Source organism: Vanellus vanellus (assembly GCF_965231255.1).
Source record: "Vanellus vanellus genome assembly, chromosome: 6".
NCBI classification, from domain to species: domain Eukaryota; kingdom Metazoa; phylum Chordata; class Aves; order Charadriiformes; family Charadriidae; genus Vanellus; species Vanellus vanellus.
The window spans coordinates 16,214,112-16,239,603 of NC_138911.1; the positions used below are offsets into that span (position 1 = coordinate 16,214,112).

General features: G+C 41.7%; 2 protein-coding genes across 2 annotated transcripts in view; both read right to left on the reverse strand.

Annotated features, from left to right (window-relative positions):
* Positions 1-9,749, reverse strand: part of SERGEF (secretion regulating guanine nucleotide exchange factor) — a gene marked incomplete at its 5' end in the record, with an annotated part of 160,560 nt that extends 150,811 nt beyond the window's left edge. The window contains 7 exons of the mRNA XM_082485287.1: positions 2,164-2,226; positions 2,548-2,661; positions 3,432-3,492; positions 5,698-5,792; positions 6,941-7,096; positions 7,780-7,918; positions 9,726-9,749. Of these exons, the coding sequence (XP_082341413.1) occupies positions 2,164-2,226; positions 2,548-2,661; positions 3,432-3,492; positions 5,698-5,792; positions 6,941-7,096; positions 7,780-7,918; positions 9,726-9,749 (652 nt within the window). The remainder of the gene's footprint in view (positions 1-2,163; positions 2,227-2,547; positions 2,662-3,431; positions 3,493-5,697; positions 5,793-6,940; positions 7,097-7,779; positions 7,919-9,725) is intronic.
* Positions 9,750-12,490: 2,741 nt separating this feature from the next.
* On the reverse strand, positions 12,491-25,282 carry TPH1 (tryptophan hydroxylase 1; the record flags this gene model as incomplete). The annotated part of the gene is made up of 11 exons (XM_082485692.1): positions 12,491-12,665; positions 12,977-13,110; positions 13,670-13,765; positions 14,883-15,009; positions 15,516-15,651; positions 16,150-16,346; positions 17,865-17,932; positions 18,623-18,723; positions 20,088-20,271; positions 21,252-21,389; positions 25,214-25,282. 11 exons carry the CDS (start codon positions 25,280-25,282, stop codon positions 12,491-12,493), a joined length of 1,425 nt encoding a protein of 474 aa, XP_082341818.1.
* Between the last annotated feature and the right edge of the window lie 210 nt (positions 25,283-25,492).

A 25,492-nucleotide genomic window follows, 5' to 3' on the forward strand; every position in this document is an offset into this window, starting at 1 on the left:
AGTTGCTCACAGCCAATTGACAGTAACATGATGACTGTTCAGATGAGTCCTTCTGCAGATATTACATATCATTAGTTCCATCTTTTCAGCACAAAATCATTCCGCCCAGGTTCTAGGCCTCCACATTAAAAAAAAAATACAATCCACAAGAATCACTTAACAGAACGTGAGCTGCATCAGGCCTCCTCAAGTCCTTTGCGACCCTGTACAAGCTACAAGCATAAGAAATAAATCTTGCACACATGAAGTACATGATCATGGGCCCAGAAAGATTGGAAGCCATACCATTTGCAACATGGAATTGTTCAGTGCACATGTCCACAACACTCAAGGCTTCTGGAAGCCTCAGGTCAGCACTGAACCCTTTATAACCAGCATGACAGAAGTAAATCTTTCAGAGGAAACAAAAAAAAAATACTTAGGCTATAATATATTTAATGATCTCAGTTTGGTAATAGTAACAGGGAGAATGAGCCAGGAGAACTCCACTATAGCATTACCGGTGAAAAACAAGAGAGAATGGGGGGAGAAGGGGAAGCCAGTACTTGTTAAGTTACATGTTATTGACAGTCATCTGCAGGACTTACCACATTCCTCAATAAAACAACACAACTGACATGAAAAGGAAAAATAAATCAAGCAATTGCTTCATTTGAATTCTCCACTAACACTGATAAAATCCTTCCCAGAGTGAAGTACATTTGCCTTCCGGAGAGAAAAAAAGAGGCGACAGAAACAGCTTGTTTCAACAAAGAAAAACATTATGGCCCTGGGTGTTTCCATAATTAACATGCACTGCCTCTGTCGCCTCCTTTTTTGACTCCAGAAAGGTGCGTTTCCTTTGTCCTGGGAAATGCCACATGCTCAACCCTCATCTCATTTCTTGAGTAGGTTCTAACAAAAACTTAAGATACTAAGACTTAGCACCGTACTCTCATCACTAAAGGTTTCAGGCCCATTTGGATACAGGTAGACTACAATCCATTTTTAAAAGAACCACCACTCATGTTTGAAATACTCATGTTTGCCCGTGTCAAAAACCTACTTGATTGCCCGTGTTTGGTATCCTACCAGCAGGTGGCCCATGAAACAGAGCAAATAAAATTGCATCACAGTGTGAGAGATTCCTAGAAAAAAAAATAATCCCCATTTAACTACTACACCCTGCAGTAGTGTCTTTACTATAGCAAGGATCCTTAAAATACAAAGTATATTGCAGGATGACGGGCAACAATAGCATCACATTATAAAAATCTTTGGCACTTCGTTAATCTTGGTTCCCCTAATGCCAAATAGACTGCTGTCTTAAATAAAAAGCAAAAGCATGAAAGAATAATCTGTTTGCTCTCTAAATACAGAGTGCTAACTAGCTAAAGTAGATTCTATTTGTTCTTCCAATTCTTCTTCACTAATCGCACATACACTTTGCAACTCAGAATATAATTTACATCTTGTAACATCTCCCCATAGAACTAAATCTCTGTAGATTTGCATAACCAAATACTCCAGTGCTCCATTTAGTGATGACAGAGGTACCAGATGGCCGCATATTTTCTAAGAACTTGTTCCTAGAAAGTTTGGCAAAGACTTGTCTTCGTAAGGTTCAATATATTTTCCACACTTCAAACCAGTAAGATTACAGCATGAAAAGCTATTGTTTCCCCTTCTACCAGTCTGCCAAAAAAAAAATACTAATAATCTTTATTAGATTTTTATTACCGGATAATTAATACCCCAGCATGCAAGCACTGTCTAAAGATCAAAGAACAAATGGCAGACATTATGGAAGTGCCTAAGCAATTAAAGCAACTTCCTACTACTTTAAATAAGCCTTGTGCTCTTACATTACCTCATGCAGATCCGCACGCTGTTATATGAGAGACACCTAAGATAGCTCCCGACCATCTCACATCCCTGCACAGCACAGTCCCATACAGAGGCATTAGGTCACGTAGCAGAAGCAGGATAGCCACAGCAGTCTTTCTTGGGACAACCACCCAGCATGAATGGTGCTGCAGGTCCAGCCATAGACAAAACAATTAACCAGCACTAACAAGACCAGATCAAATTTTACCAGTCTAACCAAAACTGACAAACATTTCCAAAGCACAAAAACCTTTAGAGGTCAAGACAAGGACTTTCATATCTATACCCAAGGCCTACCTGTGAGTGATACCGAATGATAGGAGCTTGCAGCAACCCTCTTCACCTTTACATCTTGCAGACCTAGAGAAAAGTTGGTCTCATAAAATTTCTACAGCAGATATTTCATGCACAGACATAAAACAGAGCTGTATTAAGTGTAACAGGATAATGATGAATTTTATAACAAAACCCTCTGCTTTTGCGCCAGACTCACTTGTCTTGCAGACTCACTATCATTTTCCCCATAGATTATGACCTTGTACGCTCATTCTATCCTTCAGTGTATACTACACTACATGTTTAAAATACCAAGTGGCTTTATAATAAAAGGATGCTACATTTCACTCCAACTTATACTTCTGCTCTATCCACTTTTACAAAGGAATCCGATTCCTGGATTACCTGTTACTTCACAGGGCTCCTTTGCTGTCAAGAACAGGGGGAGGGCTTTTCCTTGGTTTGCACGCTTTGCCCGAGACGCCATGCCAGTTCCCCACTGAAACACCAAACCGCTCTCTTTCCAGAGTAAACACAGACAGAAGAGATTAAAACACATCAACCACCAACAAACTCACTTAATTCATTAATTAGTTTTAGAGGTACATTCACTTCATTTTCGCTGATTCAAATTACACTTTAAAAGACCTGTATGCCAAAAACATACTTCATAAACATATAGATAACCCTGGTGAAGTCATCAAGTAACAAACAGTTGTAGTCTCATTTCTACAGGTGAGAAAACTAAGAAGATAGTAAGCAACCTGTCTCAGCTCTCTGAGGCCTATATCAGGATGTTATTGAGGACCCAGTAACAGAAGCCCCATAGCTGTAGCACCTCAGGAATGGACACAATTTATTACTCTTAGTTCATTGCAAGTTCTCTGCCCTTTCCTTCTCTTTATGCTAATTCACGTGTGCAGTCCAGCATAGCGAGGGAGTAAAGTCACTTGCCTTCTCCTCAGGACCTTTCAGAGACCTGACCTAGCCTTGAATCAAGATGTCCACTGAGCACAGAGCTCAGGGAAGCTTAGTTCCCAATATTCATACAGGCCCCAGAGATCCCACTCTTCTTCCAAGCATCTCCTTGGCATCTTCAGATAGACTCCACTACCTGGAACCCATACTAAAGTTCATGTAAAATTAAACCAAAATAAAAGAGCATGTGTAGTTTGTTGTTCCTCAATTGTAAAAAAAAAATAAATAGAAGCTAAAATAAATTTCATCTTCTCCCCCCCCATATCATTTCATTTGCTACTGAAATGATATAAGAATGATGACATATTTACCTGTAGCAGCAAGGGCATGTCTCAGTCCTGCAGCAACATCCACCACCTTCTCTTTGAGCAACTACCCAAGTAAAAGAAAAATACATTTTAGTTGCTTTTTGCATTTAGTGACTCTAAAAGCAAAATATGCCAAACACAGAAGTGGAAACACTATGAAAATAGTTCTTGCAATTCCAGCCTGCATGTCATAATGTGTATCAACATTTTGTATCACAAAGGAAGTAGGTTTTGGCCAACAAAAATTAGTGGGGACATCTCAAAAAAAAAAAAAAAAAATCAAGCAAAGCAACTGGATGTACAGCTTTGTGGCAATAAATAAAAAGCCAGTGTCAATATCTTAATGAAAAAAGGAACCTTCTTGGTGACACACATGTTTATTTCTTAATTTTAACTCGGTGTTCCTCAAGAATTACACCAAAACCTCCACAGCAAATAGCAGTAACAAGCAGTAATAAGTTTCATTAAGCTGTTCAGTCTTACCAAGTCCTCTGACCACAAACAATACAGTTGCCAGTACCACCTATACCACTGAAGGTTGCCCAATATAATAACGCAAAAGAAGACTATATACCAAGTCACGCGTGCATAAAACAAGTGACTTCAGGTTGCACAAGGTACTTCAATTCTGGCACTTCTCTACTTCCAAGTACTTCGCAAATCTACTATTCTTCTCACAGATGTAACACCACTTCAAATAGATGGCATCAAGCCCAAGCATTTAACAGGATACAAACCAAAAGAGAAAATACTCCAGATAAATGAATGGTCCATGTGGTCAGGGAGGACACAGATTCAGATTAGCACTGTCAATACTACCATTTTCAAGGCACCATACCAGAATGATGCTCCCAGGAAACATCAGGTGAGTTAACATCTATTCACTAGGGGTTCCCTAGGGGATCAGCTGTCCTTCTCCTACATTAAAAAAAGCAAAGGAGTATCTGGCATGAACCACGAAGCTAAATTTCTTGTCTGAGAATCCTTTCTGCTCTGAAGTTATTGCTTTCATTAGACATGAGAGGTCATGCGTATGGAAAAGAGTTTCATTAGTGTTCTCCAAATAAGAAACTACAGTGTAAATTAGGGATTAATTAGAATTCCTGTGAGAAATTTATTTAAACTGTTAGGCTTATAGCCAACAACAGGAAAGCTTTTCTGATGTAACAGAAGTCTCAGTACCTACTACTTAAAACTTTCTAAAGCAATTAATTCGGGGCCACATTATGAGCTCTCTACTCACACTCAGCAGTGCCTCACCTACAAGTGTGACCACAGACTTCCACGTGACTTACAGGGACAAGATGAGCTATGCTATCAGGGTCCAGCATTTAGTATTTACAATTGAAGTTACTCGACAATACACAAATTGTCATCTAACTTTCCATCCTATTTCCTTGGAAGTTGATATCGTTTGGTAAATACTGGAGGTTAGATAAGAAGCGACTCGATGTATTTGTCAGTTCCTTAACATTTAAAAGTAAAAATCATTTTAATATCAAAAGTGATAAAGTTTATTCTCTCAGGTCTACTTTTCCTGCAGCTACATACTTTCTCAAATTTCTATTATTTTGGGGGTGACAAAGCTTATTTTTATCTAGCTGTTTTTACAGCCAAGAAATAATGCTAGAGTCCTCATCTGGGGGGAAGAAACTCTGACAGTTACAAATACACTTAAAAAAACTAACACGTACTCAAAAAGAACTGCTGCACAAGAAGCACAAGAGCAATAGATCAAAAGAATTGGCATAGCTAACTTTGTTGAACTCCATCACACAGTTTGTTTTTTTAGAAGGATGAATTATTGTTGGCTCATTTTGTTTTGCTTTGAGCTGTTAAGCAAAAACCTCCAACAAAGTAAAATGAAGGCACATACCCTTCATGTAGCAAAACATACCTAGTATCTTGCAAACTTGATGCAAAATTTCAGCTGGAGTAAATTTGCACAGTTTCACTACCTTTAGTATCACTTCACATCATCTGAGCAGACTCATTCTACAAATGTTATGAAAATACATCATGAAATGTTATAATCGCTAGAGAAAGAGACAACTTTCTGTTAGAAGCAGGCAACTTCTTTGTACGACAAGAAAAGCAGCCTTAGCTTCTCATTTCTGTGTCAATGACCATCTTTCATCCTTTATTTTCTAAGTTTACTGTAAGAGATAGAGCCTGGCTTAAAGCCCACTGAGGTCAGACAACCTTTGTATGTTGCTAGAAGCAATATAAAGTACAGAGCTCTGAAGCACAATTCCTTTTAAATCTTTACCTCAATCTTTTGTGGAATCAAGCATGGACTTGATATTTGAGGAACTCCTAACTGTCCAAAAGAGTTCGACCCACAGGACAGAACTAGGCCAGATCCTGCAAAATGAAGTGTTAGAGCCTGATCAGTAAATCTGTGGGCAAACGCAAAGCACTGTAACATTCTAACAAGCAAAATACCACAGCCAACTAGCTCAAAAAAGGACCTAACACGTCCCATTCCAAAGTCCCTGAGCCCATAGGCTACTGTTCTGGTCATACACATCATGTTCAGTAAAGGTCTGAAGTTCACTGGTATAGAAGAAACATGGAGTAATTTAGTTTGCAAGACAAGTAGCTTAATCACAGAATGGTAGGGGTTGGAAGGGACCTTCGGAGATCATCTAGTCCAACCCCCTTACCAGAGCAGGTTCACCTACAGCAGGTTGCACAGGAACACATCCAGGCAGGTTTTGAATATCTCCAGAGAAGGAGACTCCACAACCTCTCTCAGCAGCCTGTTCCAGTACTCTGCCACCCTCAAAGTTAAGAAGTCTTTCCTCATGTTCAGATGGAATTTCTTGTGTTCCAGTTAGCGCCTGTTGCCCTTTGTCGCTAGGCACCACTCAAAAAAGTCTGGCCCCATCCTCTTGACACCTGCCCTTTAGATATTTATAAGCATTGATGAGATACTCTCTCAAATCTTCTCTTCTCCAGGCTGAACAGACCCAGGTCTCTCAGCCTTTCCACATAAGAGAGATGCTGCAGTCCTTGATCATCTGCATAGCCCTCCACTGGACTCTCTCCAGTAGTTCCTTGTCTTTCTTCAACTGGTGAGCCCAGAACTGGACACAGTACTCCAGATGTGGCCTCCCCAGGGCAGACTAGACAGGGAGGATGACCTCCCTTGACCTGCTGGCCGTGCTCTTTTTAATGCGCCCCAGGATACCATTGGCCACCTTGGCCACAAGGGCACATTGCTGGCTCATGGTCATCCTGTTGTCCACCAGGACTCCCAGGTCCCTCTCTGCAGAGCTGCTTTCCAGCAGGTCAGCCCCTAACATGCACTTATGCATGGGGTTATTCCTTCCTAGGTGGAGGACCCTACATTCACCCTTGCTGAACTTCATTAGGTTCCTCTCTGCCCAACTCTCTAGCCTGCCCAAAGCTGTGGATGCCTGTGCATCACACAAGCAATAGAAATGCGGAACTTCCAGCGTGTTCTCTACATCAACATATTTCTCCAGCTCTTAGAGAGACAGATTTACCTACTAATATGATCGTAAAATCCCAGCCACAGGCAACTTGTTTTACACAAAAGCCGGACAGGGCAGTGCACAAAGTAAAATGCAGTACATCCTCTGAGTGATTCAACCCCAACTGCCCATCTTTGTTATGGCCACAGACAAAGAGTTCTCCTGCACCTGAAAGAAAAAACAAAACAACAGTGCACATGCCATGAGATCCTGTGAGAAATAATGACAGTGATTGTGTGCCATTTTAGGCACTGCAATCAAGCAAAAAGAAAGAGAAACAGTTATTTCTGATGCATCAGAAACACCTGAATAAGCACAGCTATGAAGAGTTAGGTTTGTTAAAGGAGACAATCCATATGGTAATACAGGCATCTCTCACTAAGATCCACGATGAAGTTTTTCATCCTGTTCACATCTGTCTGCATCCCTTCTTTCCCATAATTAGCTATGGCATACACAGAACCTTTCAAAGGCCAGATGTTGTCGTCTTCTCCTTACCTTAAAACTTCTCAAGATTGAGTAACCTCCCACTTGACTCCTCCCTCCCAACTCCCCTATCCTCTATACAGAAAAATTGACTGCTTTATACAAAAAGGTGTTATATGAAACAGGTTATGAAACAGTCCTCACATAGCCAAAAAGTAACCACAGAAGATAAGCAGAACAGGAATTTCCCTAATTTCCCCAAAATATCGAGTTAATTGGTATGAGAGAAACCTGTTTTGCAACGAAGAACTGGTACTTGCTCAGAAACAGAAGCCACATATAGGTGGCAGCACCAAATCATCAGGGAAACAGAAAATAAAATGTGTTTAGAAGTCATACACTCCTTGCAAATGCAATGTTTTTACCAGTAATAACTGCAGAATGTCCCCCTCCTCCAGTAATGCTTTTAATGTCTTGACGTTTGCAGGAAACATCTTTCAGTGACTGAGGTACCAACACATCCTCTTTATGACCAAGACCAAGTTGTCCATAGCTGTTTGCACCCTTCAAATACATACAGAAAAATAACACATTAAAAAAAAAATAACAAAGAGAGATACATATCTGCTCCTAAGAGCAAACAAGCTTATCAGGGATACATCATGGGTTAACCTGCCGTTATTTGCTCCTGAAAATGACCTCAAATGACAATCTTCATTCTTACTGCTGTCACACAGGACCTCCAGAATTAAGACCAGGACTGTCCCAAATTTGCTGTCATTAAGACTGCCCTTGCAACCCCAGTATTTTAAGAAACATACTGGAATATATCCTGGTAAGACTTTAACTGCAGCCTAACAGTAACAAAGGAGAAAAGCATCTTTATCAGGATGATTACCACCTGTTTAATTTTAATGCTAACAATTCCCACTCATCACTAAGATCTTATTCATGCCAATGCTTTCTGCCAGTCCACCTCCAAAATGAGATCAGAAAGACATGCTACCTTATTCTGGAACCTAAACAAGTAAAGCAGAAACACTTATCCCTCATTTGCTAAGTCTTTTAACTTAAAGTGGTCAGAATGAAAATATACCAGTTATAATTATTATAAATTTGTAAGTACAAAATTAAAACAAATCATAAAAAGCAACCACTGACAATGTGGTAGTGTGTCAGGGAATTTCTTAGTCAATCTAAGCTCTATGAAGTAAGTGCCCAACAGTTTGAAGAACAACCTTCATTCACAAAGGTGGATTCGGTAACTTTCCCAGCCCACACACTGCAGTAAGACAACACTCAAACACACACATTGTTCCCCAGCTGGTGATCACCAGGGGGAACTCTCCCCATCTCACCTGTGCTCCCCCTGCCCTTTTGCTCTCCATTTGCCACACCCCCACCCCTGATGCAGCACCTGGTGCATTTTAAAAGGACGCACTTAGCAATAAACATTTGGTACCTACAGAAACACCGACATTTCAGACAAAAGCATCTGGCTGCTCGCCTCAGCCCATAGTTAACAGGTGGATGAGATGTCAGGATTCGAGCTCAACAAGCAGATCAAGTTGTTGTCTCACAGTCGCAACAACTGGTAGGCAGTTTTAGAGCATGTTACCACTTAACAGACATAGTTCTTTTTAGAAGGCTTGTCACGAGCTCTCATTTTAGCCTTTAACTTGCAATGAATTTTCAAGTCTTCAAAAACAGGCAAGCCGAGATAAGGTGCAGAAGGAAAACAGGTGCCTGAGGAACTCCAAGCCACACGCAAGTGTCTGCCCCAGCACTAACCTACCTGTTCATTCACGTTTCCGAGACCGACAGGTTATTACCAAACACGGCTACCGCAAAGCAAAATGAGCCAACAAACAAAAGAGATACCCATTTAGTGGCTCTTAGACCCCCTTTTCTCATCAGGTAAAATCACGGTTCTGATGAATCACCAAAGGAAAAAAAACAAAAACAAAAAAAAACTTGAAGCGAAACGCGCCTCCACCCGTCCCCCGCCCGCCTCGGTGGTGGCGGCAGGCCCGGCGGGACACCCCTCGGCGGTGGAAGGGGTAGAAGCCGCGGGACTGCAAGCCTTCAGCTTCCCGGTAAAGAGCCGAACAACTGCGAGGAGGGCGACTCACCGCAACTTTACCACAGCATTCTTCGTTTTCGGGGGGAGGAACCGGACCGGCCCCGTTCGCCCGAGCCCCGCAGCCGCCCAAAGGAGGGCGAAGCAGCTGGGGCTCCGCGTCCGGCCCGTCGCCCCCTGAGGGCCGCGCTGCTGTGGGGGCAGAGCCGCCATCTCGCGGCCACGGGGACAGAAGGAAGCCCCGAGCTCCCCCCGGCCTCCCTCACCGCGCCCTGCCGAGCGCCCGCTTACCCAGGCGAAGAGCACGGGCTCCATGGGGCCGGCGGCCCCTCGCCCTTCCCGCCGCGCCGCAGGCCGGGGAGGAAGAGGCGGGGCGGGGGCGGGCTCCGGTGGGGCTCCGCCTCACCCCGAGCCGCCGCGCCCCAGGGTCTGTGGGGAGCGTGGCCGTTAGCCCGGGGCGGCTTCGCCTGACGAGTTCCCTGTCAGGGGCGGGAAGGGCGGGGGCAACTATTTGACCCCCTCAAGGCCCTCCGGAGCGTTTGGGGGCCGGCTGTGGCGGACAGCTGCCGTCCTGATGGCCACCCCAGCTGTGCTCCACCGGCAGCCTCCAGCTCCGGCCGCCGCTTTCACAAAAATCTCCCCAAAAAGGCCAAGCGCCAGGGCCTGCCGGCGCTGAGGTAGCCCCGCGGGTGGCGGGGCATAGGGAGCACCTGCCGGGGCCTGTGAAACTCTTCCCCAACGCGCCCGTTATCAACAGAAACAAAGATGAGGGGAAAACAAGTCACTCAAATAAATGTACACAGTTCCCAATGGAATTAAGTCCCACAAGTGGAATATCTGAACCACAGCGTAAAACATATAAACCCTTAGGCAGAATTGAGTGCTTTGTGTTTATTGCTACAGCGCTGAAATAAAGGTTTTGTTGCTTCTAATAATTACCAACAAGTCATTTATTCCATTGACATTTAAAGCCTCCACAGTAGTTTCAGATATTTAAATTATTACTGTTCTACACAGCCAGAAGGTTTGGATGCGTGAAGCCAAACATATATGTTGTTAATGCCATGGAAACGCATCTTTTCTCTATTACTTTTACAGTTTCCTTAATTTTTGCAAATACACAAGTGCAAATAAAGATACAATTTCTGTTTTTCCAAAGTATTTGAAATTACATGCAAATTTAGCAAGTATAAGGTTTCCTACTTGAAATGTATACATAGTTCAGACCAAGATGTGAAGTAACACAGATCTATGTATATTTCAACTACATAATAATCCCAACATTTTTAAAAATGCAGCTGAATATTAACTGTTATCACAGAAGCAGACAAAATAGATCCTCCCTTACTACTCACTTATAAGGTTCCTTCTTCAGAAAGCCAAAGCTCCTAAAAATATCTTTTAAAGTGTAACGTAAGCTGTAAATGTTGTAGACTGTATTTCTAGGTCTTAAATGTTCTTTAAAAAAACAGTTACAGTGGGTTAATAGTTACAGAAAACAATTATCTAGACTTGATTTAAACAGTGAATATATTTGGAATGATTGGGCCAGCGATTGCTTATGGAGCAGATGTGGCCTGCTAGAAAGCATATGAAACAAACTGATTTTCAAGCACAGAGGTTCATGAACGTGCTTTCAAGTTCTCAAAATCCTGGACAAGCATCTCCAGTGTATTTAAGTTTTCAGTCAATTTTTCCCAACAACCTTCACAGCTGCAAATTCTGGATTTCTGATAAACTCTACCTATGAAGAATCAGTGCCAAGCGTGCTATTAAATACATACGTAGATATATTTATTTCATTGGCAGGGCCAGCAGAAACAGCAGCCAGCACAGCTTTGTACAGCTACGCAGGATGCTTGAAACTATGGAGCCCCGAAAACTGGGAAGTTTGCTACTATGCGACAGAGAGAATTCAGCAGGACACTACCTCCCACTACCTGTAAAGTCCTCTTTGGAATTAGATTACTTTATGCTACAAGGTAGTTTGCTGCATTCATAGCTGCAGAATTCCTATGAAATGTTTGGGCCTTTCAGTTATCATTTGCTTGATACAGAATGAAGGCGTTTGGGCCTAGTCAAGAAGAAACAAAATGTATCTTCGTGCAGCTTGTGGGAGTCAATGAAGTGACCGAGCAATCAATAGGATACTTAATCTTATGGGAAGTCAAACTAGACTATGAACGTTGGTGTTATTTTAGAAAAAATGAAACTATTTTGAATATTAAATTGCAATTTGGAAATGGTTTTAGGCTTTGTGCTAAGTTAGTACCTGATGGCTCACTATATTTTTTGCCAAATTAATTCAATTAGGAAAATGACAAATGGTGTTTCTGTAAGGAAAGGTCTTCCCTCAGGTGCAATATCAAGGACAGCAACAAAAATCCCGACTGAACTGATAGCAATCTCTTAAAATAAACAGAATTAGGATTTCATGCAACAGCTCTGAATCTCTGCCTTACACTAGAAGCCTGCCAAACAGCACATTTGAAATTCTTTGGGGGCTAGAACAATCCCTTTGAAAGCAAGATTTGACCCCTCAATTCTATCATTGTGAACCTCCAGCTATTTGTGTCCTGATGCCTGTGTTGTAATCGTTCAAGTTTTAAACTTAGTAACGCAGACTTAGAAGCACTGATTACTATAGCTTCTACCCTCTAAAGTCTGCAATTTTATAAAATTAGTAGCGTAGACAACTAGAGTCAGAAACGGACATTTCCCTGCAGCAAATTATTCCATTATTGCCTTATAAGCCATATTCTGCAGCATCCGATCCCAGCCCTGATCCACAGACCACACTCATGCTCCAGTCTAGCAATTTCTCTACTCCCCCACCAACTTCTCAAAGGCAACTCTGGGCCTTTTTTGATCCAAGGGGGATGGAGGAATACATTCTGTAAGGGATTTTACACCGAGAAACAAGACAAAGTGATTTTCCTTATGGGCCATTCACTCTTCCATTTGTAAAGGAGAGAGTTCTGCCTACAACACATTACATGCCTAGAAAGAATCAGTAGGGGAAAGAAAAGAGTTGCACCACACTGCTGGCGGGTGTGTTAAACTTCCAGCTGCTTGCCCATCTTGCTGAGGGCATCGCTGACAACGTCCAGCTCATGACGTAGCTCATTCACTACGCTGGCAATGCTCTTCATGTCTTTCAGGATCTGCACACTTTGAGTATACGGATTGTACTTCACGCCAAACGGGCGCTTGATGGTTTTTGCAAACTCTCTATTCAAGTAAAAAAAGAGAGGAAGTTATAAACAACGCACAAATGCATCCTCTGTATGCCATCAGTATCAATAACCACTCCTCTAAACTACTTACTTTCTTAAAAACAGTGGTAATTGTTATATAGTTAATCATCTTTCCCACCCAGTACATGGAAGACCAAGCAAATACTAATCTCAGCTTTCCAACCCCATGAAAGATAAAGAACTGTGATAAGAATAAAAGGGTTTGGTGCTGCTACTGAGAGATGCATGAAATCAAACCTGCTTTTATAAATGGGGGGGGCGGGCAGGACCAACCAAAAACTGTACCTCATCTTTTCCTTTGCTTCTTCAAAACTTTCAGAAACAAAGTAAACCTCCTGGAAAGTTGTAATGAGGCATTCTTGCTTGCAGGTGACCTTTGGATCAAAAGGCTTGACTTTGGCACTGTCAGAGAGCGAGTGCTGGTAACATAATGTGTCATCATGTGTCAGAAGAACATCACCACCCAAATAATCCACAAGGAAGAAGACATGAGGTAGAGTGAATAAATAAAGGTGAAGTAAGATCATATTTAGTGCGTTACTTCTTAAAAAAATTATCTGCAGATGAATAGCAGTTAAAGCTTAACAAACAGAATAACCCTGAACAGTCATATTCTGCCAATCTGGGTCAAACAGGGGATTCCTCAGACACAAGGCTCACGTGTAAACAAGAGCAATATTTTCAGAATCTAGTTAAACCAGCAGAGCTTTATTCTGAAAATAGTTACTTGGAACCTAACATTTAGAAATACCAGTCATCTAATGCTTCCTGCAAAAGACATCAGAGCTGCTCAGCATATATCCAAACACAGACTGTCCAGTGATTATTGCCACTGTGAATTTGCTTAAAGCCTAGTAGGTATCCAGGAGTTTTCAAAAGGATTTTTGGAATTATACTTCATAAAAAACAGGGCAAAACAGTGACAATAATAATCAGGTACAAAAAAAGAAGTAATAAATAGGCAGTAGATATTCTTACCTTGAGCTCACTAATTGAAGAGAGCAAGCCAGCCCCATAAACTCGTAGCTGTCCCTCTTGCTTGCACAAGCCAAACTCTACAGTGAAGAAGTAGCACTGAAACAGAGAAGGGAGTGAAATAACTCAGCCTTCAGCAAAGCTGCGGTGCTGAACTAGATAGAGGCATTTCTATTTGTAGGTAGTGTCAAACAGTTGCAAATATCAGTCATCGACTTGGTTATCCTTCTCCGATATTTAAAGAGGAGGGAAGCCAGAATGGAGGGGTGAAGAATCACAGAATTGCATGTTTCTCAGAAGAAAGACTAATATTCTAGATCACCCAAATAGGCTAGAAGCTTTAATGTCAATAGGCACATGGAAATGTAAATCTGTTTTGAGAAATACTGTCATGACATGACAGCTTCAGCTTAAAAGAAACACTGGATAGAGAGGATGTCTGTGAGTGAGTGAAAACATCAGCCCACTACAGTTTGTTCCTCATTTGCTTAGTGGTCTGTAGAAATAAAGATGTTTAGTTTGCTGAATTTCAGGATTTCCACAGGTATATGGAGAGGAACGTTATTTTCATAGATGGCTTAATTCTGCTGCTACTGAAGGTAGTAGAAGTTTTACCACTAGCTACACCAGGTGGGGAAAAAAAAATGTCAGCAAACCAGTTCTTTCATAACTGGCATCAATTATTTTTCATCTAAATTTAATTTTCATCTTAAGATATTTTTGCCAAAATATCCAGAAACTGATATCCAGGAAATAAGATTTGTTTATATTATTTTAATTTCTTGGCTGAAAAGTATTTAATGCTAGTGCTCAGCACATTCAATGAAAACAGCATATAATTTCAATTCATTCTACACATTAAAGAAATAGATTACTTTTAAAAACATTGAATCGTGTTCCCAGAAATAAAAAGATTTTGTTTGGAAGAAAAAAAACATAGAAATTCTACCTGGAAGAAGCGATCTACCACCAGAAGTTGCACCCTTACTTGACAGACAAGTGAAGAAAAATATCAATCATATCAACCTTAAAATATATTTTTTTCCAGCATGGAAAATTGTTATATGCTCTAAAAGTCAAGAACCAGTGAAACACATAGGACTAGCAGCTGGTGTGACTAATGTTGATAAAAAGCTCCAAATTTATCTGATGGAGTGGGATCAGCCTAGTAAAGCACGAAGCTGTCAATGGGATCATCAGGGACTCAAACACTCACTGTTGCCAGTTTTTGGACAGCCTCATCTGATGCCCCAAGTGATGCAAGACCAATTTCCTGGGAGAACTGAGCAAAACTGGGTTCAGCCAAAAGAGGGACGTGGCCTAGGAGCTCATGGCAGGTATCACTGGGGAAAAAAAAAACAAGAAATCTCATGATCTGTCTTTGTGGTAGAGTGAAAAAGCAGCACCACTGAACAGATACAATGTCTTGCATTAAACTATGTAATATCCAAAAGACCGAAAAGCGTCAATCATGTTTAGATGAAAGCAATTGAGCAGGTCATACCAGCTCTACATAAGTATATAAACTCAAATTTTCAAATGAAGCTGACTAAAATTAAGATGTGAGCTGCACATTTATAAGGCAATTGAATATTAAACTAACTCTGCACACAATGACATCAGTAAGAACTCTCCAATAACGTGCTGTACTTTTGAAAATCCTATACTTATGAAGGTGGCACTGGAGCATGCCAAAACTTCATTGCTTTCAGCATGAAGGCTGAGTCTTCAGCACGTTAAAAAAAAAGTTTTCTTGCTGGTGTTCTTGAATAGCTTTTAAGTAGTTTGGCCCTGAGCAGCGAGATTCAAAACTCTCTCTCAAATTCTACCCCAAGATTAAATGACTCACGGCTCTGGTGTATAGAGAGGGTCCGAGCTGTGTCTAACATATTGAGTGCAGTGAAAAACTCTGAATGCTAATCCTGCCAAGAAGTCCCTGGGCGACAGATATCCAGCAACGGGGCGAATGGTGAAACCTGTGCGCTCTGAAAAGGAATGGAGATATTGTTTAACGAAGAATTGCACAATGTTGTCACCTTTCCTGCTACAACTGGGGTAATAGCCACAGCATTACCTTGGCTCATAGCCACAGCATTACCTTGGCTCAAGAGTACATGGGAAAATTAGGCACGATCAGAAAAATTAGACCTAAGCTTGAGAATGACCAACATTTAGTAAAAATGCCCCTACCTCTGTGTCAGTGGATTTCGTACAATTTCATGCCTAGAGCCAACACAATACAGCTAGGTATGTCTTTAGCCAATCCTAACAGTCTTTTCAGAGGTAGCATTGCCCCTCAAATGTCACTGTTTGTATATATTCAAGACACAATACTTTAAAACACACATGGCCAAAAGACCTATTAAAGGACCAGAATGAATACAAGCAAAAAAGACAACGAATATTTTCTTGTGCCCACAAAATAGCAGTGTGATTTGCAATGGACTTTAGTCCCTTTTTGTGTAAGAAAATTAGCACGTTACCTTTCAAGAAGCGGGACACATCTTCCAGCTGGGGGATATTGTCTTCCCTGTACCCACAGTATTTGGTGAGCAAGGGTAAGTTTTTAAGGTACTCTCTGCAGGCATGAGTTGGGTAAAGCTTGTTAAGCTCTCGGTACACAGTCCCCCAAGTCTTGATCTCCTCCTCGGTGAATTCAATCTTGGGAATTAGGTCACCGCTATGAAGAGAAGAGGAAGAAAGGACATTCTTTGGTAAATGGCTAATATCGGATGACTCATTTGCCTTTATCATCTATACGACTGTGTCACCTGGTCAAGGTGCATTAGGCGCTGTCCAATACACAGTGAGATCTGGTCTATGCCCTGGAGAGCTTTTAGTCTAAGGCCTTGCTCTCTCTTCCACCTAAGTCAACTGACAGGAATCTTTGCATTGACCTCACTGGAGCCTGAAAGCTTCAGTTCTGTAAACTGTTTCTTAGATGTTTAATGCTGAGAGTAACATTTAAAATACCTGCATAATGTTTACAGCTTCAGGAGCCGAGAACACATCCTTTTCCCTGCTGGACTTCCCCGTCTGCCATTACTTTCCATTACCTTTTTTTATTTGTTTTAGAAAAAGAGAATTCCCTAAATTAACACTGCATTGCACGTAAGCAGCTAAACATACACATTAGGTGAAAATCATACTTCTATGCAGAGGAGACAAGCATCTGTCTGAACATATTAATTGTAGTCCATTTCTCCTACTTAGCCATCAGGATCTTGATTAAAGTGGATTATAGCAAGGGTGTGACCTAAAGCCCACTGAAAGCAATGGGAGTGTTACACTAAGCTTCCGCTGCCAGCCAGGTAACCAGCATGGCAAACTCTTTCCCAAGGGAATCTCTGTTAACAACACATTAACAGTAACCGTTGCTGTGCCGTGGTAACCAGCTGCATTAATACACAGTGCAATAGAGCTCTAGATACCCACCATTTCTAGGTCTTTTCCAATTGAGGAACTTGGCATCTAAATTCAAGCAGGCAACAGCAACATGAAAATCATGTTTAGAAAGAATTTGCAGCGCTAGGCTATGAAACTCTTACTGCTTTAAGAGCTCCCTTCCCCAAGCAGCATCTCTAAAGACAGAGGCTCTTTTCTTTTCACAGAAGTTTCTTTTCACAGAAAACTTCTTATCTACACATCACATGCACTGGTTTGAACCAGGAAAGAAAACTCAAGTATTAACATTTGCCCAGAGAGTTTACACTCAGTGGTCAACGGGCTGTATATTGGGTTTTACCTCCACTCCCTTTCCTTCACAAAAAAGACCAATCTGCCCTAGTCAAGGCAGTACGTCCTGGAACAAGCAGCTGTGCAAGAGGTGTTGTCCACTCTCTTCCTTTGTTGCACCGGTTTCCAGAGAAGTGGGAAGGGTCCAAATGCACCACACTGCAGGAAGCCTGTGCTGGCATCGCTGCTCATCTGAGGATCAGCGCTGCCACAGATGCCACAGTGACCGAGCAAACACGAGCTGATCCTCAGACTGATCAGAGGCCCAGGGAGCTGTAAGGCGGCCTAGATCTACCTTTTAATCTTGTCTTACATCTCCCTTCATTATACCCCTCCTGCTCTGATTCCCAAGCCAAGCATGTCTCGGGGAGATCTGAGGCGAGGGAAGGTGAGCTCCTGCCAGTCTACTCTGCTATTATTTCATGGCACCCAGAAGGCTTATTCTGGAAGAAATTGAGCTTACTGTTTGTAGTTCATAGCCAGGTCTGCAAAATACTTTCGCCTCTTGCGATAGACATTGTCTTTGAAACCCTGGTGGAGCGAAGGAGAGAAAAAGTTAAATGAGTTTCCAAGCTGTAGTAAATAAATTAAATTTGAAGCAAGACACTTGAAGTTCCTTCAGCTGGGAAATATAGAAGTATGCTGTGTAAGAATGAGACGACAAGGCAAGAACCTCATAGCTGTAGTCTGAAATGTTTAGTAACTGTGAACTAAGCAAATACTCCAATTCAAAGTAAGGATCAACGATTTATATGTGCAACTACATATTCAGTAGACCAGAATTCCTTTTAGTCATATCAGTATTTATAAAAACTTTGTTACTTGCTTGGTTATTCTAAATTACACAACAAATTGCCCATTTGCACTGCCCAAGTACCAATTTGTTTGCTCCAGTTATACTAAGGAAGAAAGAAAGAGGATGAACCAAACCTGTCTCACAACAGTTGTTTGTTTGTTTTTTTAATTTGTATACGACCACTCAGGGCCCAGACCTGGAGTCCTCCCATGAGTAAGCCCTGCAGAAAGGCATGGGAGCTGAATTCTCTGACAGCCTTGCCTGAACTAGGAAAAGACATGAAATCCCCAAGAGAAGATGCTCAGACCCACAGAGGCGCCGTTGAGGGGAAGGAGAGGGAGGAGGAAAAGCTGCAATTTTTTAAAGTAAGCTCCGCGAAGTATGTTTTCACTAATGATTAGGTGTAAGGGGGAAAAAATACTTACTGGATGGTCAGCATCCAAATCGGACCCGTACATCAGCACTCTGTTTGCACACTTATCCAAATCTGAGATCTTCTTTGGAAACCAGGGAACATTCTCCATGTCTAGGGAACACACGGAATCCACAAAGTTATTAATAACGCCGAGCATGCTGAGGGAGGAAATGCTACTTTCAAGTATAGCTATGGCGGTTACAAGCGAAATCTATAAATTAAAAGGGCATGAATAAGACAAGGGAGTCCACTGCCTATCTGGCACCAGCCTACAGCTCACACTTCCTCCTCTGTCACTGCCACAATCTGCCTACAGAGCACAGCCAGCTTCAAGTGTCCAGGGAGGAAACAGTTAATATGGGGTTTTTGTGGCCCTTACTGTTATTACTGTTAGAGTAGTATGTAGAGGCTCTCACTGAGACAAGGCCTCCTTCTGAACAGTGTGAAGCTTCTAAGGTACACAGTGTGCAAAGGGGCAGGATTTGCCTGTGGTCCCGGAGCAGAGTGGGAGCAGGTTTGAGTCGTCTCATACTGCTTTACTGACCATGGGAAAAACACATCACTCTGTGGTTATGTACCTCAGAAGAATCCAGCTTTGCTGAGGGCTTTATGGGGGAAGAGTCCTGCAGCCTTGGATCATTACAGTTTTTCTACTAAATTTTTTTCTTTTTTTTTTTTTTTTTTTAGACCAAGAGAGTTTATAACCAAGATCTTGGCAGAGTGGTTAATACACTGTTTTTCTGCCCCAATGCTCTTTAGCCCAAGTAAGGGGATTTTCAATCTAAATGCTTCCCTGTCCTTTTTAAGAAAAATAAAGTAAGCTGTTTTTATCCAAGAGACACCAGATCTCACTTTCCCCTACCTACCAGCCTGTGCCAAGCACAGTGGCTGAGAAATACATGGGACCAGCTTCCTGCTGCCCTGAACTTCAGGCATCTCTTTAACTAGAAGCAAAAGTAAACAGGATGTGAAGCATCCTAAAGTTAAAAGGCACCTCTTTCACACTAATACAACTAACCAGTTAAGATGCAAATCAAGAGCTACATGAGGAAATTGCAGGATCCATCTCCCACTCTCACCAGTGTCTGAACTGAACTGGGATCTGTCAGTATTATACCTCTGTCATCATGGTGTACAGTCCCCAGCCAAGCCCTGCATTCAGACTTTGCCGGCATTGGCCTACACGGGTGCAGGGACTCCCATTCATGCCAGTTGTGCTGCACTGAGAAGGGACAGGAGCACAGATAAGAGACATGCAGCTTGCGCTAGCCTGAAACAGCCTTTATTCCTAGATGGCACCAGCCAACACAGCCCTGCTCATACCAACCAAACTACACTCATTCACAACACAGAAGCATAAACCTGGTAGCTACTGATTGAAAACACCACATAAATGCAGATGTGGACACCATAAAAAGATTTCAAAACAACACATTGAGAAGTGCATTGTCATCAGAACTGCCTTTTGTACTTACCATCTTCTTGGACGTTGAAATGCTCTGTCGGGTTCATAGAGACAACATTGACGTGGGATTTCAGGAGCTGGAAGATCTCATTCAGTTGTTCCCTGTTACTGTCACAGTCCACAAAGATCTCAAACTCAGAATTTCGTCTCTTGGACTTCCGTGACTCAATGTGTACCAGATTTACATGCTTCTCCTGTTTTGTAAGAAGTAATGTTTTCAAAAAGATTGACTAAAAACTAATTTTTTTTTTCAAATTAATATTCACCACCTTTGTGAAGCTATTTTAGTTAATTGGATCTCTTGATAGCAGTTTGCTTATTTGAGGGGGGGGGATTGTTTGATTTTTAAAAGACTCCTATTCAGAAGAAAATGAAAGAGAACCTGTGTTCTTTCAATTTCATTTACATTCAGAAAGCACAGAAAGACACAGTCAGGAGGTTTAAATTCATAAACCTTTTTCTTTCATCCCTCCCATAGGAAGCTGATTAGCAACTGGGTCTGAGGAAATTCACCAAAATGCCAATCAAGTCACCATATAATTATCTCACAAGCAAGCAAGGGATTTAAAAGCAGTAGTTTTCAGGGCAAAAATTTCACTTCTCTTTTATTTGAAAAATTATTTAATCATATGTCTTATATCTGGAAAACAAAGAAAACCCCAGGCTAAGACTTGCAGGGCCAGGTGACAGAACACAGTGGCACTGCTCATATTCCTTGTACAATACCTGCCCAGCAATCGAAGGAGTGTGGTTGTGCAATTGAAGTTCTTCTGTCACCCTCATCCCAGCTAGGCAGGGTGACAAGGGCACTGGACTCAACCCAGTGTAGGTCAGCACCCCAAGTGTCTACCTGTCATGGGCAGGAGCTTCAGACCCACCTCTTATATGCAGTAGAAACAATGAGTGCCAATCCTCTTTTCATGAGGGGAAAAGACAAAACTCTCTCTCAGTCTTTAGTACATGCAGATGATACATTTTGCGAAATTTTTTAGCCAGCCAGCATCTAATTTCTGAGGCAAAAATTTGCCTTCATGGGTAATCTTGCGTGCAAAGCAGGAGACAGGTTAGGAATCACATCCTTAATAAAGGGATGTAATTAATTCTAGTGTGTTCCAAAACTACCCTTACAATTTAAAAAATACAGAGCTGCTGTAGCAATGTGATCATTACATACCTGAAAGAGTTTTAATGCCTTTACAAGTCCTCCAACTTCATTCTTCAAGGAAAAAATGATGGCCGTTCTTCCTCTTTCAGATGCATTATCTTCATTCTCTTTATTATCTTCAATCATCATGTAGTTTGATTTATTTAACTAAATGCAACCAAACAAAAAGATTTTTTTGAATGGCTACTAGTGCAAAGAGTGTAAAGTTTTACATTTCAGTTTGTCTTCGGGTAATACTGTGCTTTCACTGATCAACCACAAAAGGAAATGGCAGGGGTGTTGGAACTCCATGATCTTCCAACCTAAACCATTCTATGATTCTATGAAAGATGCCAATTAAATCATTCACAGTAACAGGCAAAGTTAGGCATACATAGAATCTGTGAGAACTGAGGATGAAATACCGAGATTTCTTTTTTTTTTTCCCAGTTGAATGATTTAGAGACATCTTTAGTCATTCTGTACGGCACAAAAAATGCTTTCAAAGTATAGTTTATAATCAAGATTGGTATTTTTGGGGGGAAAGGAGCTATAAGATGTCAGCAGAAATAATAAGTTGAACAAAACACTCGTTGCAAGTTTTATGAACATTGGTAAAGAGAAAAATCTGAAACCCATAGGGAAAGATGGATCAGCATTTAGTAGATCAGAATTGAAAAATCATTGCCTTCCTCTTTCTACATAACTGTAAAGCACTGCTTTTGCAGGGAAAGGAGACAAAACCTAAGGAGTTAAAACATCGTGCTGACCAGAATCTGTTGACTATAGAGACAGTTCTACTCTGATCAACTACAACCAAGCTATTCCATCTGCTGTGTCCCCTAATTCACATGCCAAACCCTTATAATCACCCAAATCGTACACTAAAAATTTTCAGACAACCAACACTGTAGGACCACATGGCTTTATACGTTCCCAGTGATCACATTCCTGACTGTGTTGAAATTAGTGGATATCACAGACCATATTCTTAGCCACATGCAGCCAGGCCATAGATAGAGATAATACAGAAACAATTAAGAACACAGAAAATGCAAAGTAAAGAAAAAATACAAGGCTTAGAAGCAGAGGCTGTGTCTCACATGTCTTCAAACCTTGCAAAAAGAAACAGAAAAGGTGAGGTTTCTAATGGAGCCAGTGAGAAAGAGAAGAGGAACAATGAAGGCACATTATTGCTATTTGGAATTATTTTTTTATTTGACAGAGGTTTTAAAGATACAACTATCTGATGACAACTCATCGGAAATGGAAAGAGCAAAAATAAAAATGCAATCAAAATGAAGCAGTTCCACTGATTCCCTTCTACAGTCTCTCCAACTTTAACCTCTTAGAAATATTTAGCTGTACAGCATTATTCATTTTAATCTATAACAGGTAAGTTTAAAGATAAAAAACAGATTTTAGCTATCTTTTATCAAAATGTTCCCATTTATCTTTCAGATTAAGACAATCTGCCTAACAAAATAATAAAATTAGTTCATTTTAAATTGAGTGGTTTACAACAAGGCGGATAGTTGATGCTGCTCTTAGAAAAGTTTCAAGCAGGTTACTAACTGTGAGCTCTTTAGGGTGCAGAGGTGATATCCCATGGAAGAGGGCTTGCTCCAAGCCCACTGATGCTTGTGCAAATACAATCACTGAATTTCTTACTTGGTCCCCATCTCTAACAAGTTGTCACTATATGATGAGCCTGGATGACAGCATCAGTCCAGCACACTGTTTCTGATCCAGCAAAGCCACCGATCTCCATCAACTTGAGTCCAGACAAATTCTCTGCTGAAAGTGTGTGACAGGGCCCAGTCCAGGCTCTGCTGACCAGCCTGCAGGTTTCACAGCTCACTTCAGCAAGCATCAGATCAGGATCACAAGAGCCAGGAACAGGCACTGAACAAGGGTACACCAAGCAGAGAAGAAAAAAATAATAACCCCACAATTACATATAGGTTATTTATTTTCTCAAGTGCAGAGATAGCCATTTCCATGAGCCAAACCCTACCCAAATGATACTGCTGTAGAAGAAGCTGGATGCAAAGACGTCTCCATTAAAAACAGAGTTAGATAGTGGTCTTTGAAGGCAGAACCTGTTGGGCTGTTTTTTATATATGGCTTATACGCAGCATGTTGGCTTGATTCCACATTCAGGATCATTGACTTAAGACAAGATCAGCTTATGAGATTTGGCATAGTGGCATGCAATATTATAAAGTGCACAGCTAGGACAAACTACATGCGTTGAAGACTAATGTTCTTATTTCCTATTTTGCTAGTTTAACTAACATTGTATTTAGGATTAGGTGACAACATTCATAAAGTAGTATGTTTAAGAGACCAAAGAAGAAAACAAAACGTAGTGTGTTCTTCCATTAAGTTCTAAAAATTACCCCAAACTTATGAATTTGAAAAAAGTTGCAGAAGAGAAATTCAGATGCCTGCAACGCTAAACACACACCGCTTACACCTTTAACCCTAAACTAACATTAATCTTTGGCTTTCAAATAAAAACTAGACTGAAAACAGGTCCACATTAATGCGGTAACCATTTTGGTGCGAGACAACAGGAGAAAAAGGTAATGTAAAAATAATTCCTCTCCTCCAACAGCTGCACCTTCACTTTTATCCTATTCTGTATCAGTAACTCAGCTCTAATCAACTCTGACACTTTTCCTTTGCATGGTAACGCATTTGAGCTTTTTTTGGGAGTGGGGGGAGGGGATTAATGTTGCATTGATGCTTATTATTAACGATGCAAATCATTAACTGGCTTCCCATCAACCTGACTCAAGTCTTAATGAAAATACAAAACACAGGGATACTCTAAAGCCCTTATTTAGATAGATACCTAGGTGACTTCTAGTTAAAGATGGCTCCTTTTGGAGCCCATAGCAATTACCTTCCCTTTATCCCCCTCCCTAAAAAGTATTCTGTGTGAGACAGACATTCGAGGGCGTATATTTTGTGCTTTAATTCTTTATATTAATGGATAGCCAAGATTTAAAGTTATCCAAATATACTAATCTAAAGGAAACTACATTTTAAAGCCATAAATTGAAGACTAAAACATCTTTTAAAAAAATCTATTTGATATAGATTGCCATTGATTGTACTTGATGAAAAGTCTCAACAGGCATTCTATATCCTCCTTCCTCTTTAAGTAGCAGTTCACTTTCTCACTGTCTTTTTGACACACTTGTTAGTAGAGAAGGATGAAGACTTGATGTTATAAGTGACCACAACTAGATGTCCCATTACAGAGAAATTTTTCAGCCACGCCAAAGGTTTTCTTTAGATTTAATTCTCAGACACCAAACTGAAAGCTGTGCTGAACAGTTTATTTGGCTTCCAAAGATTGAAGGACATGGCAAAACAATCTTTTGTGAAGCTTAACTCCATTATAGTCAGCATTCTTTTCGCAAGGAATTTTACTGATAAACTGTACAGTATCAATAACTGTAGCCAACACATAAGTGCTGATTTTATCATCTTCTCTGTTGTACCAAGCATATTGCCATTGTAACACAAAATAATCCAGTAACGGATTATTCTGAGCTATATCACACCCTCTATCTTCTAAGCAATGATGCACAAGAAGTTACTTTTGTTCTACTTTAATTTCACCTGCAAGCATTTCAATTTGACCACTTTTGTTCCCCCTTCTGTCTAGAAACAGCAGCATAGATCAGTCCCATCCCAATCCCAGCGGCACTAAGCACTCCCACCGACGCCAGAAGAGCATCCCAGTGCAACCACCTCTCTCTAGGTAACCGAGGCCAGAAAACTCCCCTTCCCCCCAAAAACAAAAACCACCCCACCGCTCCGAGAACCGCAACAGCGAGGCGGCAGAGCAGTAACTTTGAAGAGAAGCAACATTCTTCCCGCAAGCCAGGACCGACACACACACCGCACACACACGCCTTTTAGCAGCGCTGCCCCCCAGGACCGCTCGGCCCCGAGCCCGGCCCGCACCCTCTCACCTGGCCGGCGGCCTCCCGCGGGCAGGGCGCCGCCTCCAGCGAACCGCCGCGGCGGGGCGCGGGCTGCATGGCCGAGACGGGACGGGCAACGGGCTGGGCAGTGCGGCGCTCGGCAGCGCCCGGCACCGGCGGCCGCTTTATGGAGGGGGGCGAGAGCCGCCCCTAATCGCCCTCCGCGGGGGGCGGAGGCGGCGGCAGAGGGAGGGAGGCCGGGGGGGGGGGGGGTCGAAGCAGCGCCCGCCCCAGCGGAGGAAGGGGCTCATTAACCCTCTTAATGAT